The sequence below is a fragment of the Lolium rigidum genome, unplaced genomic scaffold (assembly GCF_022539505.1).
Source record: "Lolium rigidum isolate FL_2022 unplaced genomic scaffold, APGP_CSIRO_Lrig_0.1 contig_17643_1, whole genome shotgun sequence".
In the NCBI taxonomy this organism is placed as follows: Eukaryota; Viridiplantae; Streptophyta; class Magnoliopsida; order Poales; family Poaceae; genus Lolium; species Lolium rigidum.
In genome coordinates, this window is record NW_025899908.1 from 235,261 (window position 1) to 256,632 (window position 21,372).

Sequence of the window (21,372 nt, forward strand, 5' to 3'; positions counted from 1 at the left end):
TTGGGCTGGACTTGTTTTTTTAGGGTAATTTGGGCTGGACTGGCAATTTCTTGGTTTAGATAGTATATATATGGGCTCGCCAGTGGAGATTCAAACAGGCCTTTCTGTGGAAAACTAGAACTAGTGAGTTCATGGAAAACCGATCCACGAGCAGGTGTATCAGAGCCGGCGCTCTCTGCCCACCTAGTCATCGAGATTTAACAAGAAAGTAACATAACCTCTTCGACATAGTTTAAAAAAACATTCTTGTGCTAGCCAGCAGGATTCCATCAATCCTAAGCCCCTCATGGTGGGCATTGCCGAGGAGCACCCTCGTCAACCACCCTATGACATCTTCTTCCTCAACACTGGAGATGAGAGCGCGAGACATGACACAGCGAGAGGAGGCGCCACAACCACAAGAAGAGAAGATAAGGTCGGCGATAGAACAATCATCAGCGCCCGATCCTTGCAAAAAAGAGAAGCAACATGAAGAAGACTTATATGCATTTCATAGATGTCCATCAAGATACCTTATAAACTCTAAAGTTTATTTCTTCATTCATAACCATACACCAGAAACTCCCAACAAGATATATGCATTTCATAGATGTCCATCAAGATAACTAAATGTTAAATATCACATAGACGCGCGCACACACACTATATATAATATGGTTTAATTTTAACACATGTCGAACATATATCCGTTGACAAACATTAGAAAGTATATAATAAATAATCCCTACTAATAACTATGACCAATGTTGCATGATTTGTTATTCTAACTAAACAACAAAAATAATAAAATTATGCTAGTTAATATTTTAAGTTCATAAAAATGAAGATAAGTAAAAATGTTTAGTACAAATATCGAACAACTGCATACAAAATTTCAATGTTGCTCTATCCTTCATCATTTTGTCTCTGGCATAACGATGTGGGTGCAATAATGCCATCTCTCATATATAATCATCCTTTACATTAGCGCAAATATTGTGGAGAGCGAAAATGGATAGTTAGAAATCGGTAGGCAGAGAATGCGTGGTAGGGGTTTGGATCAGTACCCACTTCCACTTGGATACAAGAAAGTAAGCCACTAAATGGGTATGTGACAAGACTAAGATATGTTATTTCGACACCATATTGGTCCTATTAAATTTGGAACGTGTTACTACATTTTCATGCTTGTTAAATTTTTTTTGTCTTTTTTTTGGCCTAGTTCGCGTTACATTATGTTTTTATAATTTAAATTAAATAATGTTTAATAAGCAGGCATCAAACCTTCAGGCGACTCTCCACCACATGGTGACACATTAACACTCATCCATTTCTAGGTTTGGTTGCTCATGCCCCCCTTGAATACATGCTTCAGCCACGTCGAATGGCGACACCGGGTGATGTTGAGGTTCAGTGTAGAAGATCTCGGAACTAGGCTTCTTCTATGTTCTGCATATAATATCCAACCTCATACCATTTGACATTTGTTAAATGAAATACTTAGCACACACGCGTGAGAGAGAAAAAACCAACAATTAAGTTCAATAGGTAAAAAGAAAGTGATAGTCTAGAATGTACAAACGCGCGCAAAAGACAATCGCGTTGATGCATAATTTTTTTTCTCCAAGCGATCCAACCAAGGGATCGATTTTCATTACCAGGAGATAACGAAAACAACAATAGTTTTGGTAACAAGCAAAAGAAAACAGCATGAGGGGGGCGGCGCCTAATGCTAGCGTTATAGAGACATTACAGGGGCGGAGGTAACTTTAAAGTTTTTACATCGAACGAAAAAGCCAACATGCCAGCTAGCCAACATAGCACTAGACATGGCCAGCGTCAGTGTCATCAACCCATCAGCGATCGCAACAAACACAAAAGCTCGATATTGTTGCATCAGAATCATCAGAAAACGAGTTAAGCATCTGCATCATCCATCTCCATGTCCTCCCCATCAGGATCTGCTATTGCTGCATTAGTAATCGTCAGGTTTCTCCTAACAGGCCTACCTTCGGGCGCTGAAGAGGCAGCAGCTGCTGCAGTCACCAACCGAAGCAAGGTGTCGGCGCCAGCTTTGATGTTTTCTTCATCAGGTGAATTGTGAAGACCTGCCCAGTAATTCATAAAGACAGTGGACAAACTGATTAGTTTATTAGGAGATTTTATCAATTTCTTCTCAAAACAAGCTCTATTTCGAAGTTTCCAAATAGACCAACATATTGCAGCCAACCCAACAATCTGTACATTTCTGCTAGCAGGTATTAAACGAGAAAACCACCAAAAAAATTGAGTGAAGCTTCTAGGCCATAATAAGCCATGCTGTTTCCATCACAATGATATGACAATTAATCATCTTTTCTTAGTGCAAGCTCCACCATGTAGTTTGGTTACCTATTCATCACCAGGTTGCATCGATCTTTTATCAAGCTTGGTGTCGAGTAACTAGCAAGGAGTATTCCTTGAAATATTAGAAAACATAATCCTTGTGGAAGCAGCAACCCTAGGTTCGGTTTTGTGAGTTTGTAGGAAAGAATACCTTACCGCTTTTCATATAAACAATATTCCATCTTCATTATATGTTATCTACTCATGTACACATTAGTTATGTGATTGATCACACCTTTTTGAGGGACAATGAGATGTTTATGGTTAGACATGTACAAGGAAGCCTCACCTAGTCACCTTTGTGACGCTACGCATGTGCGGATGGCCAAAAACCACACCCGTGGCACATACAGCTTATATGTCCACGTTCATAGGGCTCGTCCGTGAAGTTTCTTATGTTGGTGAAGCGGCATTGTCGTGACAGTTGGTAGTTTAGTCGTACCGTGTCGTGACGATACGCCGGCTGCCCTCCAAATTCCCTGTAGCCTTGAATGTTTGGCCGGCAGTACCTGTCCCGTCGTGGAACTCTCTCCGGCCGGCGCTCCAAATGCTCTGCCGACCCTGCGTGCTGGGCTGTTGAAGAAGCACTCTTGCCAGACAATTTTGGTGAGCGTGCCCAATTTTACGAAAAAATGAAACAAAGAGCGAAGCGTGTCAGCGTCAGCGAGAGAGAAAATGTACATACTAAAATGCAAACCGAAGCTTTTGGGTGGAAACGGCAGCAGGTCCGTCACCCTCTCATCGACCTACTCCACCACGCACGGAGTAGTATACGTCCGCCGCCCGTGATTGCAGCAATATTAGGCTCGCCTTGCGCCTCCTAATCTTGAAAGGAGAAAAGATCCAAGCCTAATGAAGTTCCACACGCGATCGATCTCAACACAAAGTTAGGCTCGCGTGTCCGCGATCTCGGGGAAAAGTGCGGCCGTTTTGGGACAGGCATTGCGGGGGCTAGCTCTAATGTTTGGTGTTTTCTTCTTCTGCGCGTAGCAAAATGGCCTGAAATTAAGGTGTGGTCCGAGCTCAGTACTCCGGCGTAGTACTTCATTAATCGCCGGCCATCTTCTTCGAGCATCGATCGATCTGAGACAGTGAGACCTACTAACTGCAATCTACCCGGCCTGGTCCAGTAACGGCAACGAGAGCGCCGGCCCTGAACTAATCATCGCAGACGTGTAACTTGTGTCGCGTCCATCAGCTGAACCTGAACAGGGAGTAGTAGTACTGTAGTAGGGTCACGTGGAAGCAGGATCTGGTGCCCTGGACACATCCCCCTTTGCCCCGATTTGAATTTGGAATGTGCGACTGTTGATGGTGAGCTCATCTCAGTTGACGGAAGAACACAAGGAAAGAAAAAGATTGAGCAAGAAACGGAAGCTGTTTTCTGCTTTTCAACCCAGGTTGGGAACTGACCAAACTGGGGTTATCGTGTTTTGATAGCAACATCTGCACGTACGTACGGGAATGAGCTTCTTAAATCTTAATATAGCAGTAAATGAGCCTGCGATCTCACTGTGTTGATGTTTTTGAGTTGGTTCAGGACCTTCCTCTCGCAACCCGTGAGGAGATAAGGGGAAACCCTAGCCCCAGCCTTCCGCCGGCCCCCCAACTTTTCCCTCCTCCTCACCCTATCGCTGCTAGATGGCGTGGCCGAGCAAAACTTTATACATATGAGTATTTTTGGTGGCTTCGGATATTTTAGTGACCATTATTGGCTATAACTTTGTTCAATAAATTGCCAAAAAAAAAATCCGTATACAAGGGGGAGACCCTAGCCCTCGCCGACGGCATCCCCCAACCTCTCCCCCTCCTGCCGCGACCAGAGGTAGGGGTTAGGTAAAGCTTGGCCATCGCTGGCGGCGGCATGGCGCTTACTCTGCTCGCATGCAGGGTCTGTGGCGCGGGACGCTACCCTCGGGCCTGGATGTGGTGGAGCCGGCGAGTACCACAACGGTGTAGCTCTTAGGCGTGTGGCGCGACACATTTGGAGGAGCAGTGGCGCAATGGACGCCTGGTGGGCTCCGACCTGGAGGTTGCTTCACCTCCAAACGACAAGGAAGGTTGTTGGCGCGCGGCGCCGGCGATGACCTGTGTGTCGGCGGGGTTGTTTAGGCCCGATCTAGGTCCATAGGTTCTCAATCGAGGTTCGACAACTTCGATCCGTCATGCACATCCTTGATGGGTGGCTGCATCGATCAGGGTCCAGCCAGTGCCGGTTTTGGACTTGCGACGACGATGGCGGCGCCTCTTGGTGTCGTTTCCTTGTAGAATGCATCGTTTTTGCATATGCCATTTAGATGTCTTTTTTCTTCTGAATGGGATTCTCGGGAAGAGAGCTCCTCGACGCTTCTGCAGCACATGCATGGTGTGCTCGGTAAGAGTCTACTAGACTGAATGAGCGCTCATGTTTTGCTTTGTGCGTGTGATGTTCTTCACCCATTGCCGAGTGTACATGGTGCTTGCTGACTTCGGATATTTTAGTATATGATTTTTGTCGGAACAAATTAATAAAAATGTCTGGTATGCATAAAAAAGTAAATGAGCATGCAGTGCAGTAGCTACTTGTAAACAAATTGATCTGATCAATCAGTCTATGTTTTATTTTTGATGCCCCAACAAAAACAAGTGCCTCCAATTTCTGGGCTACTTTGAGGGTTTGAGATGGGAGCCATGGTGTCGGTCAGTGAGGTTTCGTGCCCACTATCGTCTACTCCACTCCACCTTTCCTCCCCACCCACGAACCATTGGGACACGACGCGCCCCAGCATTGAAGCCTACTCCACTTCTCACCAAAGTTGCAAGGGCCCTGCCTGAAAGCGAGCTTCCCACAAGCTTCTCTCCTCCCCTCAAACAAAGCCAAGAACACCTGCTCTACTCCCACCAGATCCCAACTGCCGCGCCCCAAAACACCAGATCAGCCCGCCTCTCTCTCCCGCGCGACAAAATCTCCTGCGCGCCGCGCAATGCTAGCTGCGGCGGCGGCAATCTAGGAAGCTAGCGCGCGTCGATCCAGAAGTAGCAAGAGGATGATGAAGGCGCAGCACGGGCACGGCTTGCCCGGCGGCGGCGGCGTGGGACACGGGCGGCGTGCGCCGTTCATGACCTCGTACGCGCTGACGCTGGCCTTCATCACCTTCGTGTCCCTCCTCTACTTCAAGGACTTCTCCTCCACGCTCCACCAGCCCTTCCTCCACCACCCGCCGCAACGCAGCCACCGGCCCCGCGTCCCCAGGGCCCGGCCCCGGCCACTGCAGCTGCCCCATGTTGCAACCGCCGGCGGAGCAACCGTGGAGGTAGTAGAGAAGGCCGCGTCCCGCTCCCGCGCGCCGGAGCCGCGGCGGCTGCCGTTCGCGGTGGGCCCGGCGGCGGCGGCGGCGGGGTGCGACATCTCGGTGGGGGAGTGGGTGTACGACGAGGCGGCGCGGCCGCTGTACCAGGAGGAGGAGTGCCCCTACATCCAGCCGCAGCTCACCTGCAAGCAGCACGGCCGCCCCGACACCGCCTACCGCCACTGGCGATGGCAGCCGCGCGGCTGCGACCTCCCGAGGTAAAATACTACATTATCTACCGTCGCCAACGAATCTACTTACTTACTCTCGGTGCTGCGATTGGGAGCGATGGCGACGGCGAGTTTTGGTTGGATCCACGGAGAGAACAGCATGGGAAATCGATAGCGGTAGAAAACAATGCTTTTCCTGTGCAAAAACCAATCGATCTAAAGCGACGATGCCGACTCGACGGAACCAACAAATCCATCGTGCTCCACCGGGATGGACGCGTCGCGACTCTCGATCGGGTCGTTAGGATTTTACGGTTAGCAACGTCAGGGTGAATGAACACAGCGAGATTTGGAGGCTAGAAAATCCGGTAGGAATTTGGCCGGATTCCGTCTGGTTGGGTTGCGTACGGAGTACGGACGGGCGTTGCTCCGAGGTAGGCGAACCCCCACCGTCGGGTCGGGTTGGGTTGGGTTTTTGGTTGGGCTGGTAGGTAGGACGCGACTCCTCTGTGGGGACGCGGCGAGCGACGCGAGTCCATGCGGCGACGACTTCGTCTCCGTTGCGAATGCGTGTGTAATCTGGACGGCAGCCAGATGTTGGTTCTAGTTATTGTTAGCTGACCCTGTAGAGGCTTCAGTACGTAGGACCGGCCAATGCAGCTCCCCTGAACATACCGGCGGGGGAGCGTCGTGTCGGTGGCCGGTAGCCCAGACCTCCGTCGTGGGAACAGCAGCAGCGTGGGAGCCGCATGGTCCATCCACCATCATGCATCGCCCCGTCTCATCTCACATGAGGGCTCCAGCTGGCCGCTGCAGCACTGCCGGCCTCGCGTGCTATGTGTTCCCCGGCCAAACAAAGGTGCAGGCTTCACGTGGGAGCACGGGGCTGCTCGGATCTGAGCAAGGGATTCCCATCACACCGTGTGTGTTCTCCCCTTGATCACACTTACTTTTTCGTGATGAGAATGGTTGTTGCTCCGTTGCTGTCGAACCTCATTCCGAAGCATGATTCTGATGCCTTGGTTGTAGCGAATTAAAACGATGTTGAGTATCCTCGCTTGACGTTACAGGCCCAGCATGCTTGCATACAGGGTTTAGGGGACCATCTGCAAGCAAAGAGTAAGTGGCTTCTCTTTTTGTTGTCTGAACGTTCGTCGACAGCGTCGTGCGCTATAGGTCACGGTTGAAGGTCGCGCTCGAGGCATGTGCCGCTCAACTTTTTCATTCGAGGGAATGCGTCGCTGTGAGCTCGCTTGTTGGTACTCGGTTCATATCAGACGAGTAAACGTTAACAGTCGCCCTCAGTATTGAACTCACTAGTATTGCTTGACATTGTTCCTGTCGGACGACAATATCAAAATGTTACTCAGCAAAATTAAGTAAGTCGGCTGCTATGGCTTATACTGAACTTTGTTCTATGTAACGAATTCTCACACTGGAAAAATGCCTCGTGTTGCAGCTTCAACGCGACTCTTATGCTCGAGATGCTGCGGGGAAAGCGCATGCTGTTTGTCGGAGATTCTCTCAACCGGGGGCAGTACGTGTCGCTGGTCTGCCTCCTGCATCGGGCCATACCTGAGAGCTCAAAGTCCATGGAAACATTTGACTCCCTCACAGTTTTCAGGGCAAAGGTATTCATTCCCCTGTTTGTCTTTTTTTACATGGCAAATGAACTGCACAAGGCATTACTCTGTATTGAACCTTTTTGTTGGTCAATCCACTTACTCTGAACACCAAAAATTGTCAGATATGTCAACAAGCAAGAAACTCCCAAGTTTGTGAACGTTTTCTTCTAAATGTCTTGATCTTGGTCTTTCTTTTGTTAGCTTGCTGGCTATTACCTTTATCTTTAATTGTTCACAGTTTTCAGAGGAAAGGTATTCCCCTGTCTGTCCTTGTTACATGGCAGCTGAACACTTGAACCTTTCTGTTGGTCAAAGAACATACTGTAAGAACTGCTAGATATGTCAACAAGCAACAAACTCCCAAGTGTCATCTAAATGTCTTGATCCTAAAATGGTGTTATTGTTGGTCCGTCCCTTGCTGTCTATCCTTTCTCTCTGCTCTCATCTGTACTGAATATGCTTGATGTTGCATTTTGTAGGACTACAATGCCACGATTGAGTTCTACTGGGCTCCTTTTCTTGCCGAATCAAATTCGGATGATGCCGTTGTGCACCGTGTTGCGGATAGAATAGTAAGGGGGACAGCCATTGAAAAGCATGCCAAGTTTTGGAAAGGAGCTGACGTTGTGGTATTCAATACCTACCTGTGGTGGATGACCGGACAAAAGATGAAAATTCTGTAAGTACCTTTCACATGACCACATGCTGTTGCTAGGGCACATCAATGAAGAATCACGTTTATATGTTCGGTGCCTAGATTGATTCTCATATCCTTGCTATTTTGTGGTAGTTATCCTGACTTTGAAATGAAAAATCTTCAGAGGATATGGAAAAATTAACATGAAGAGATCATGCCTTGTTAAACATTGCATCTTGCTAGAAAAGAACATGAAAATAGATAATACAATCAAGCAAACATGAGCAACATAGTTAATGTGAAAAGCCACAGGTGCATGACCATGGCATTGGCAGCAATCAATTATAGATGGACAAGTAGGGTAGTCTACTATGAATCATCTACTAAGTAAAAAAAAGGTTCTGAACTTTTGTTTCTTCCAGGCAAGGTTCTTTTGAAGATAAGAGCAAGGACATTATAGAAATGGAAACAGAGGACGCTTATGGGATGGTACTGAATGCCGTTGTGAAATGGGTCGAGAACAACATGAACCCTAGAAATTCAAGGGCGTTTTTTGTCACTATGTCACCTACCCATACAAGGTAAGCTCTCATCTTCCGATCAAGAATTTAGTTAAATTTCCCTGCAATCTGGTTGGCTCATACTATACTAAAGTGCATGTGGCCGATTGATATCTAAAGTTCTGAGTCATGTTTCTGTTTTCTATCATTAGGAGCAAAGATTGGGGCGATGATTCTGATGGAAACTGCTATAACCAGACTACACCAATCAAAGATCTGTCTTACTGGGGACCGGGCACTAGCAAGGGCCTGATGCGAGTTATTGGAGAAGTGTTCAGCGCATCCAAGGTTCCTGTTGGGGTCGTCAACATCACGCAGCTGTCCGAGTACCGCAAAGACGCACACACCCAGATATACAAGAAGCAGTGGAACCCCCTGACCCCTGAGCAGATCGCCAGCCCCAAGAGCTATGCGGACTGCACCCATTGGTGCCTCCCGGGACTCCAGGACACCTGGAACGAGCTGCTCTACGCAAAGCTCTTCTTTCCTTGAGTGAAGGAAGGAGTTCCGATTCGGAGAATTGAGGCAAGAAGAGCACATACACTGAACTGATCCTTCCCTTGACCGAAAGAAGTCCGTGAGCATCACGTCCAAGTTCCAGGGAGTATAGTATATCGTCTGGGAAAGGTCTGGTCGGCTGGAGAAGGGCTTAGTGTAGCTAACAACGTACAGATCCGACGATTCTGGAACATATACACGCCATGCGCCCGGTGACAGCCTGAGGGGTGTTTGTTGAAACACCACTTGCTAATATTGTAACAATCCTCTGCCTTGAAGTGGCATGATGTGCAAGTGTCATTCTTTTACTGAATGTGAAATGCCAAACTGCTCGAGGTGATCACATGTATGCAGAAGTCTTTTTTATGGCCTGCTGAATACTTTTGTGTTGAAGTTAACCAAACCGCTCTTGATTTCGCTGCAATCAATGAGATGTGCAAGTTTACTCCTAATTAAAACAACAGTGTCTTGCTACTTTCTTACTATATATACTTTTCTTGTCTCATGGCACGCTTGGCCCGAGTTCATTTAAAGAACAGTGCCTTGCTACTTTCCACGGTTGGCTTTGTTAAATCAAACATCTTCATTTGTGAAGGCAAATACTTCTAATTAAAACCAGACTTCTTTGCAGGCAGGTACTCCTACTTATTATTAAACCAGTACTAGTATTTTAAGGCAAATGCTATATCACAGCTAGGACGCAGAATAAAAAATTCTCCACAGATCCAGCCGCCGCCTCAACTCTAGCCGCCCAGGGGCGGAGCCAGGATTTAGGTATAGGGGGGCGAGGCAATGGCACAGACAAAAAAAAGTTCAGTGTTCATATAAATTACACGAGTTTCTTTTCTTAAATAATATTTAGATTAGCCCTTAAACGACTATTTACGCCTAATGCATAAGTTTACTACTCCCTCTTACGGATGGAGGAAGTATCAAAAAAAAAAATACTGATTATAGATAAAAATAATGTTGAAATTTTTACTAGCCTTGAACGGCAAATTGTTGCTGATCTGCCAAGCTACTAGATTTGATAGTTGTACACACGAGTGCTCAAAGAAAACTAGAACACTATTTACCATCGTTACCTCCAGATTTAAGTGTTGGATGAGTACGACTTGGGAGGTACTAGACGATGGTGCGGCAGTTGGCATGAACAGCATCGCTCGACTCCGTGCCCTGTTCTCATAGCGGCTGACGCTTCATGTAGTTTACGAGCGGCGGTAAGCTCCATGGCAGATTGGCAGATCGACCGGAGAACATCAGATCTATTTTATCAGGGAAAGGGTGACGATTGGAATATTTACAAGATGAAGACGATTAGATTTAGAGGAGCTGCCGGAAGGGAAGACAATTAGTAGATGGACGTTCACAGCTCGGCTCGGCAAAGAAAGAGAGGAAATCACGGAGAATTAATTGAGCACCAAATGGATGGAGTAATTGGCCTGCATGCTGGGCTTCGCTGTGTTGCATGGGCCTTAGGTACAGATGGTGCGATTATCTGCGTCAATTAGCACGTATAGAGTACTCTGGCTGTACTAATACGTAGACTGAATCATTAGGGGGGGGCGAACCCATGGGGGGGGGGGGTCTGACCCCTGCTCGCCCCCCCTCCCTCCGCCCCTGTAGCCGCCTCCAATTCATCCTCCTCCATAGATTGGTTCCCCCTCCTTCGGTCGGCTTCGCCGGCGTCAGGAGGAGTGGGGAACCCGATCTATACGTGGAGTTTCGAATAAAAGTATTGTTTTCATTAGATTATGTTAGGAGTTTGGTAGCCGCCTTCTTGTTGGTTTCCCCTCAATGGAGATGGCATCGCCTGCAATAAGTGATCTTCAGCCTATCGTTCGGCGACGAGATCTTCTTCCCGGCGTCAATGGTGGTGTTGAACAATCACAATTTTCTAGGTATGGGCCTTCGGATCTTGCTTCGCCAGATCGATTTTGGATCTTTTGTCGTTGTTGCCGTGAGGAGCATTATCCTCGCAGTTTTTATCACGGCTGCTACGTCCTTGACAATGGTGATTCGTACTCTCGACTCTCCATCGACGACGACAAAGCTAGTCGGTTATTATTCCCTGACATACTGGTGTTGGTACTCTTGCCGATGTTGTATGACTGCTTTAATGGTTGCGTGCGTGCATGCAGCCTTGACATTGCGGCTCAAAAAATTATGGGAGAACTTTCGTCGGTATCTACAGGTCTATGGTTCATTATCTATCTTTGGCTGCCTTCAGAAGAGTACAAGATTGTGTTCTGGAAGAAGAAAGAAATTGAAGACCTCGAAGATTTGTTATTATCTTTTAGACTTTCTTTTGTAATCGTTGGAGTCAGTTCATGTATCTCTACCATGTACTATTTGTTGCTATGAATATATGTGGTATTGATTGTCAAAAAAAAAGGCAAATGCTATATCAACCCTCTTCTAGAACCAACCCCCTTTTCAGAGACCTTTTTATAGCTGTTGTTTGTGTTAGCCCATTCTCAATAGCGCACTCAACTGTAGTAAGTTGTACTAGCCGACGAGACAGGCCAGTAGTTGGGTAGCACAACAACAACTGGCTGAGGGCAGCAGGGCATCCACAACATCCAAAAAGTGTCATTCTATGGGGCTGGTGTGTCACTTTGGGAAGCAAGCCATACACAAGGCAAATCATCTTGTTTTGTAGTTTGATAGAAGAGGAAGAAAGATAGGGTCTACTATTTTTCCGATAGTTTGATATCAAACCCAAGTCATCCCTCCCGAGGAAAACACACTTCTACAACATCCTGGGCTTGGAGTCCCAACAAATTAGTGTGCACGTCGATTGTTGCCATCATCAACTCACTATTGAATGAAGTGAAAGATATGTGGCACATCTAACCACGAAAAAGATATGTGACACATCTAATTACGAAAAAACTAGCATTCGAACTATTTGATGACTAGTTCATCACAAATGAGTGGAGATTTTCGGCTCCTAGGTACAAATTATTCCATTTATAAAAAATCGAAAATCGTATTTAGAAGTTTCAAAAAGAGCTGAAAATATTTGGATGTAGCCAATGATTTATCCCATGAACGGGCAAACGATAAATTTTAAATACTTTATATTTTGAGCTACCCAAAAATGAAAAATGTGTAGATCTGAGTATGTATATTTTTCAAATCTTCAAATTTTATTAGATATTATCGTTTTTGTCCAAAATATAAAGAATTTTGCATGTGTTTTTGGAACTTACAAAATTTATATTTTAAAAGTTTTTAGAACGATGGGATTAGTGGAGCCTAGGAGCTAAATACACTTTCTACTCATAAACACCTTATTAACTCTACACATTTCCATTTTCCTAGACATAATCATACACTAGAATCCACTATCTAGATATCTAATACACCACTTTAGATATCTCTATAAGGATATATAATAATCATAAACTATACTCCACAAACACAAATTAATGTACACAAGTCATAGATTAACCGGGGGAGGCATGCCATTTTTTTCTATTTATCTATTCACCACACTTGAGGGTTTTGGTGCAAATATTCTTATAGAGGGCGATGCTTCTAACATGAAAACCAAACTTCACATTTATCACAAAATATGACTTAAATTTAGCACATCACAGTCATGTTTTTGAATGACGTACACCAGAAACTATATAAAGATCAACATGATTAATATTCCACAATTCTTTCATGATATAGTAATTTCATTAAATATAATGAGAAATAAAAAATAAAAAAAGTTTAGCATAAATTATGTTCAAGTTAAGTAGGCGGGACGAAGCAACCGTCTATTGGACGGGAAGTTGTTGTCAATTAATAACCGAGGGTGTCACGGTTGCTTCTGCAATGTCGTCTGTATCACAATTTCCATCGCTAATATGTTTGAAATTGTTTGATGTTCGTGTGTGATTATTTTTATTAAATATATGAATGGTAATTTGGTCAAGGTGATCATAGTCTTTCGAGCATATTTTTTCTACATGTAAAAAAACTAACCAATCACTCGTGAAGTCGTGATTTTGCTGCAAAAAAGACATGTGATTACAAGGTTATGTATTTATACGGCTGAATTTGATGAATAAGCTTCCTCTTTAAAGGAAAATACTTGTTACAAAACCAATACTCCCTCCTTGCCATAATGTAGTGCATAATTTATTTTCAAAAAGTCAAACAATGTTAAGTTTGACCAAGTTTTTTTGTGAAATTATTTACATCTAACATACCAAATATATATCATATGAAAATATACATTGTGAAGAATCTAATGGTATTGATTTAGGATTATAGTATATGATATTTATTCCTATATACTTGATCGAAATTTACATCGTTGATTTTTATGAAATTCTTATCGCACTCGGGACGTTTGTGTTAAGCCCATAGTCAATAGCGCACTCCACTACTGTAGAGACGAAAGCCCACTGGATCTGCAACATCCAAAAAGTGTCATTCCATGGGGCCGGCCGGTGTGTCACTTTGGACAGGCCAGGGCATACAAAAAAGTTGGAGACCGTCTGTTTCAACATTTGTACGATCACACCGTCCACCCCCACCCACCCACAGGCCACAAACCTTCTCGACCCAGCGCTTGCGCGCGCAACTGTTGACGGTTGACCACAGTAGCAGCTGCAGGATTATGGCCTCACATCATGAGCGAATTAGGCCATCTCCAACGGAGGTGACGCAAATCGAACCCTAAGCCACCGTTTGCGTCCGTCGTGACCGAAAATGCGTCTGGGTCCTGCTTCAGCGGGGCGACGCAAAGTGATCGGGCCGGTCGCGGCGACGCAAATCTGATCCAAATATGCGTCAGGTTTACGTCTTCGCCGATGCTCCACCGTCGCGCTGAGCGTGCTCCTTTTCTTACCCGGTCCCACAAGTAAGGGATAGCGAAATCGAGCGCTTCGATTTGCTTCTTTTTCCACTTCTTTGCTGCCCTAGTGCGACGCCACCACCCCAACCCCACCCGCCGCCGTCCCGCCGCAGCGGCGCAGTACTCGCTGTCGGCTCGGTTCTCGATGCGCGGGAGAGCAGGATCGTAGTCGGGGTTGGCTCCGGCGCGTACCTGCCGCCAGTTTTGGGGCCAAACGTTGCCGGATGCGCTGCCCGGCCGCGCCGCCCACGACCTGTTCGGTCAATTGCGCCGGTAGGTGTCTTACTCCTGTTTTGGGCGCTATTGTGCGCGGTCATTGATCCACAGTTCGTACCCACGAAGATGGACATGTGGCAGATGTTGGACAAGTTCCGCGCGGAGGTCGTTGACTCCTCTTCCGACGAGGAGTCTGATCAGTCCACGCAAACATTGGCAACTACTGCGGCCTCCATGATCCACGAGTTCAATTCAAACGAGGGGCCGGTGCACCGGGGCTCTGTCAAGGGCCGCTCAAAAAACCTGCCGCGCAACAGAGTGGAAGGGCAGCTCCGGCTTCACAAGGACTACTTTCACCTCACCGACCCGGTGTTCAAGGAAAAAATGTTCCAGCGCCGGTACAAGATGTCAAGGGAGCTGTTCATGGTCATTCTACGGGGTCAGACACTACGATCCCTACTTCCAATGCAGGCCCGATGTAACAGGTGCGCTAGGATTCACCTCCTACCAAAAATGCTCCGTGGCTATTCGCATGCTATCATATAGAATGACTGCTGATATATTCAATGAGTATCTTCAAATGGGTGAGAGCACCTGCCTTGAGGCCATGTACATGTTTGGCCGAGCCGTGATTGCCGTGTTCGGGCAACATTACTGTAGAGAGCCAACTGTTGAGGATACAAGGCGACTGTTGTCTATCAACGAGTCTAGAGGGTTCATAGGAATGATTGGCAGCATAGATTGCATGCACTGGGAGAGGAAGAACTGTCCATTTGGATGGCAGGGTCAGTACAACGGGCATGTGGAGGGACGGACTGTCATTCTTGAAGCTGTCATATCTCAAGATTTATGGATTTGACATTCATTCTTTGGCATTGCCGATTCCAACAATGACATCAATGTGTTGCACCGACCACCGGTTTTCAACAGGCTCATTGATACGTCTCCAACGTACCTATAATTTCTGATGTTCCATGCTTGTTTTATGACAATACTTACATGTTTTGCTCGCACTTTATAATGTTTTTATGCGTTTTCCGGAACTAACCTATTAACAAGATGCCACAGTGCAGTTCTCGTTTTCTGCTGTTTTTGTTCCAGAAAGGCTGTTCGGGCAATATTCTCGGAATTGGACGAAATCAACGCCAAACATCCTATTTTTTCCGGAAGCATCCAGAACACCAAAGGAGAGTCGGAGGAGAGCCAGGGGGCCACCACACATGTGGGCCGCGCGGGCCACACCCTGGCCACGCCGGCCTAGTGTGGGGCCACCCTGTCAGCCCTCCTGCGCCGCCTCTTCGCCTATTTAAGCCCTTTCGACCTAAAAACGCAGGACCGATTGACGAAACTCCAGAAAGACTCCAGGGGCGCCGCCACCATCGCGAAACTCCAATTCGGGGGACAGAAGTCTCTGTTCCGGCACGCCGCCGGGACGGGGAAGTGCCCCCGGAAGCCATCTCCATCGACGCCACCGCCTCCATCATGCTCCGTGAGTAGTTCCCCCATGGACTACGGGTTCTAGCTGTAGCTAGTTGGTATACTCTCCCCCATGTAGTTCAATACAATGATCTCATGAGCTGCCTTACATGATTGAGATTCATCTGATGTAATTGGTGTTGTGTTTGTCGGGATCCGATGGATTATTACATTATGATTGTCTATCTACAAAGTTTATGAAGTTATTGTTGCTGCAATCTTGTTATGCTTAATGCTTGTCACTAGGGCCCGAGTGGCATGATCTTAGATTTGAGCTCTATACTTATTGCTTAGATTGTATCTACAAGTTGTATGCACATGTCACTGTCCGGAACCAATGGCCCCGAAGTGACAGAAATCGGGACAACCGGAGGGGATGGTAGTGATGTGAGGATCACATGTTTTCACGGAGTGTTAATGCTTTGCTCCGGTACTCTATTAAAAGGAGTACCTTAATATCCAGTAGATTCCCTTGAGGCCCAGCTGCCACCGGCTGGTAGGACAAAAGATGTTGTACAAGTTTCTCATTGCGAGCACGTATGACTATATATGGGAAACATGCCTACATGATTAATAATCTTGATGTTCTGTCTTAATGCTATTTCAATCCTATCAATTGCCCAACTGTAATTTGTTCACCCAACACTTGTTATTGGAGAGTTACCACTAGTGTAGATAGCTGGGAACCCCGGTCCATCTTTCATCATCATAAACTCGTTCTCTATGTCATTGGAAGTAGTATCAACTATTTTCTGGTGCCATTGCTCTCATATTACTCGCTACTGCTTGCCGTGTTACTCGTTACTACTTGCTCTCATATTACTCGCTGCTTTCACATCACCCCTGTTACTAGTGCTTTTCCAGGTGCAGTTGAATTGACAACTCGGTTGTTAAGGCTTATAAGTATTCTTTACCTCCCCTTGTGTCGAATCAATAAATTTGGGTTTTACTTCCCGCGAAGACTGTTGCGATCCCCTATACTTGTGGGTCATCAAGACTATTTTCTGGCGCCGTTGCCGGGGAGGCATAGCTCTACTCATAAGTTCACCTGGGGAGTACACTCTACCCCTCTCTCTGTTTTATTTTATTTTGTTTGCGTAGTTTACTTTTGCTTAGTTTATTTTTGTCTTGTTTTATTTGTCTCATATACCCAAAAAATCCATAAAAATTTGAAAAACCAAAAAATTAAAAACTGCTGTTATGGGAGAACCTACAACATACTTGGAGCTTATAGAATGTTATAATAATTATAGAGAATCAAGAACTGGTAAAATAACGAGTGCTATGATAGAGAAATTAAATACAATTGCTAGAATCTTGCTTAGACGCCATGATATAAACTGTTGCTCTCAACAGGATACTAAACATCTTAAATTTCAATGTGGCTTTAGTGAGGAATTTTTAATTAAGAACTATAATCGGAATTGCTATATTCATTATGGGTTCGAAGAGGTAGAACAATTTGTCTTATTTATGGGAGCCTCCGAGATAGAATCCTTCATGGTTGAGAATTATGAAACTTGTGCTATTTGTAAGGACCTTAAAGATTATGTCTCTACTATCCTTAATTCTTGCATAGAATGCTACAGTGGTAATCCTTATATCATTGATTATAAAGAGAGACTCATTAATGCACAAGAATGCACTCACAATTTGCAGGGACCTGTGGAAGAAGAAATTGATGAACATGAAAGCTCATTGGATGAAAAAGAGGAGGAAATTGATGAACCTGAAAGCTCATTGGATGAAAAAGAAGAGGAGAGCGACGAACAAAAGGAGGAAGAATGGATTAGCTACCCATGCCAACCTTCTAATGAGAGTAACTCTTTATCTCTTACACTATTTGATTGCCCTCCATGCTTACCGGAAGAGGTTGAATGTTATGTTCCTGTGGATTCTTTTGAAATAGTACCTATGAGTAATACTTGTGAGAATGATTATGCTACTGTTATATATGATAATCCATGCTACTTTGATAAATCTTATGATAATGCTTTGTTTGTGCCTGATGTCGAAATGCATGGTACTAAAGAATTTTGCTTAGCAAATGTTTATGATAAATCTCTAGATGATGGTCCTATGTTACTTGATAATATTAATTGTACTACTAATGAAAATGGGATTGGAGAGTTCTTGACTTGTTCTATGAGTCCCATATCTATTGAGATTGATCCACTACCTTGTTATATTATTAATAAAAGTAAGTTTGAAAGTTTTAATTCCACAATTCTTGAACTTGATAAAAATTATGTGTTTGGAAATCATGAAAAGTATGCTGCATGTGATAGTTATATTGTTGAGTTGGTTCATGAAGCTACTGAAAATTATTATGAGAGAGGAAAATATGGTTGTAGAAATTTTCATGGTACTAATACACCTCTCTATATGCTGAAATTGCTGAAGTTATACTTGTTCTATCTTCTTATGCCTGTCACTTTGTTCTTCATGAATTTATTTGTGTACAAGATTCCTATGCATAGGAAGCATGTGAGACTTAAATGTCTTTTGAATTTTCTTTTTGATGCTCTCTTTTGCTTCAAATACTATTTCTTGGGAGTGCATCATTAAAGCTCGCTGAGCCCATCTTAATGGCTATAAAGAAAGAACTTCTTGGGAGATAACCCATGTGTTATTTTGCTACAGTACTTTGTTTTATATTTGTGTCTTGGAAGTTGTTTACTACTGTAGCAACCTCTCCTTATCTTAGTTTTATGTTTTGTTGTGCCAAGTGAAGCCTCTAATCGAAGGTTGATACTAGATTTGGATTTCTGCGCAGAAACAGATTTCTATCTGTCACGAATATGGGTCTAATTCTCTGTAGGAAACACAGAAAATTATGCCAATTTACGTGCGTGTTCCTCAGATATGTACGCAACTTTCATTAGTTTTGAGTTTTCTGATTTGAGCAACGGAAGTATTTTATTAAAATTCGTCTTTACTGGCTGTTCTGTTTTGGCAGATTCTGTCTCTGTTTTTTGCATTGTCTCTTGTGGACTTTAAGTGAGGCTTTCTAGACATGGAGAGCTGTAGCTAATGTTTTATTGAGTTCTTGCAATGTGTCACTACAGGACCAAGGTGGATTCAATTTTTCTGAGTACTAACCCCTCTAATGAAGTTTATGAGAAGTTTGGTGTGAAGGAAGTTTTCAAGGGTCAAGAGAGGAGGATGATATATGATTAAGGAGAGCGAAAAGTCTAAGCTTGGGGATGCCCCCGTGGTTCATCCCTGCATATTTCAAGAAGACTCAAGCGTCTAAGCTTGGGGATGCCCAAGGCATCCCCTCCTTCATCAACTTATCAGGTTTCTTCTATTGAAACTATATTTTTATTCGGTCACATCATATGTGCTTTACTTGAAGCGTCTGTGTGTTTTTATTTTTGTTTGAATAAAGATGGATCCTAGCAATCCTTGTTTGGGAGAGAGACACACTCCGCTTTTTCATTTGAACACTTGTGTTCTTCGCTTTTAATGTTCATGATAAAAGTTGGAAGCTATTGCACTTATTGATATTTGGTTGGAAACAGAAAATGCCTCATAATGTCTTGGATAATTTGACACTTGGCAATTGTTTTGAGCTCTCAAGTAGATCATGATTAAGTTTTTTTTTCATGTAGTTTAAACCTATTAGTGGAGAACTACTGTAGAGCTTGTTAAAATTGGTTTGCATGATTGGTCTCTCTTAAGGTCTAGATATTTTCTGGTAAAAGTGTTTGAGTAACAAGGAAGACAGTGTAGAGTATTATAATGCTTGCAATATGTTCTTATGTAAGTTTTGCTGTACCGGTTCATACTTGAGTTTGCTTCAAATAACCTTGCTAGCCTAAGCCTTGTATCAAGAGGGAATACTTCTCATGCATCCAAAATCCTTGAGCCAACCACTATGCCATTTGTGTCCACCATACCTACCTACTACATGGTATTTCTCCGCCATTCCAAAGTAAATTGCTTGAGTGCTTCCTTTAAACAATTCAAAATTTATCACCTCTGATTTGTGTCAATGTTTTATAGCTCATGAGGAAGTATGTGGTGTTTTATCTTTCGATCTTGTCATTTACTTCGGACAGACTTTCACAATGGACTAGTGGCTTCATCCGCTTATCCAATAACTTTGCATAAAGAGCTCGCAATGGGGTTCCAGCCCCAATTAATTAACTTCATTAATAATTCTCTTCACATGTTTTGCTCTGATTCATCAGTAAGCAACTTAATTTTGCAAATAGACACTCCTCCATGGTATGTGAAAGGTTGGAAGGCACCCGAGGATTCGGTTAGCCATGGCTTGAGAAAGCAAAGGTTGGGAGGAGTGTCATCTAAATAAAACTAAAATAAAAAGGCACTCCTTCATGGTATGAGATTGTTGGCAGGCACCCGAAGGATTCGGTTAGCCATGGTTTGTGAAAGCAAGGTTGGAAGGAGTGCCACCCAAAAAATAAAATACACTAAAATACATGTGTAAACAAAAGAGAAGAGGGATGATCTACCACGGTGGTAGAAATAACGTCCTTCATGGGAGCCGCTCTTGAAAGTCTGGTTGATAAGGTAGTTAGAGTGCCCACTACCATTCGTTGACAACAACAAACACCTCTCAAAACTTTACTTTTATGCTCTCTTTATGTTTTCAAAACCAAAGCTCTAGCACAAATATAGCAATCAATGCTTCCCTCTGCGAAGGGTCATTCTTTTACTTTATGTTGAGTCAGTTTACCTACTTCCTTCCATCTTAGAAGCAAGCACTTGTGTCAACTGTGCATTGATTCTTACATACTTGCTTATTTGCATTCATCATATTACTTTGTGTTGACCATTATCCATGATATATACATGTTGAAAGTTGAAAGCAACTGCTGAAACTTAAATCTTCCTCTGTGTTGCTTCGATGCCTTTACTTTGAATCTATTGCTTTGTGAGTTAACTCTTGTGCAAGGCTTTTGATGCTTGTCTTGAAAGTACTCTTCATGAAAAGTTTTGCTATATGTTATCTATTTGTTAGCAACTATAGATCATTGCCTTGAGTCACTTCATTCATTTCATATGCTTTGTAATAGTATGATCAAGGTTATGTAAGTAGCATGTCACTACAGAAATTACTCTTTTTATCGTTTACCTACTCGAGGACGAGCAGGAACTAAGCTTGGGGATGCTTGATACGTCCAACGTACCTATAATTTCTGATGTTCCATGCTTGTTTTATGACAATACTTACATGTTTTGCTCGCACTTTATAATGTTTTTATGCGTTTTTCGGAACTAACCTATTAACAAGATGCCACAGTGCCAGTTCCTGTTTTCTGCTGTTTTTAGTTCCAGAAAGGCTGTTCGGGCAATATTCTCGGAATTGGACGAAATCAACGCCAAACATCCTATTTTTCCCGGAAGCATCCAGAACACCGAAGGAGAGTCGGAGGAGAGCCAGGGGGCCACCACACATGTGGGCCGTGATGTCTACGGGTGCTTCTATTCTTGTAGACAGTGTTGGGCCTCCAAGAGCAGAGGTTTGTAGAACAGCAGCAAGTTTCCCTTAAGTGGATCACCCAAGGTTTATCGAACTCAGGGAGGAAGAGGTCAAAGATATCCCTCTCATGCAACCCCGCAACCACAAAGCAAGAAGTCTCTTGTGTCCCCAACACACCTAATAGGTG

The 21,372-nt window shown here is 44.3% G+C and overlaps 1 protein-coding gene across 1 annotated transcript; it reads left to right on the top strand.

Annotated features, from left to right (window-relative positions):
• The first annotated feature begins 5,375 nt into the window (after positions 1 to 5,375).
• LOC124680484 (protein trichome birefringence-like 33) lies at positions 5,376 to 9,581 on the top strand. The gene is made up of 5 exons (XM_047215542.1): positions 5,376 to 5,911; positions 7,323 to 7,494; positions 7,968 to 8,167; positions 8,548 to 8,706; positions 8,838 to 9,581. The coding sequence occupies exons 1-5, from the start codon at positions 5,391 to 5,393 to the stop codon at positions 9,175 to 9,177; spliced, it is 1,392 nt and encodes a 463-aa protein (XP_047071498.1). The 5' UTR covers positions 5,376 to 5,390; the 3' UTR covers positions 9,178 to 9,581.
• Positions 9,582 to 21,372: the final 11,791 nt, after the last annotated feature.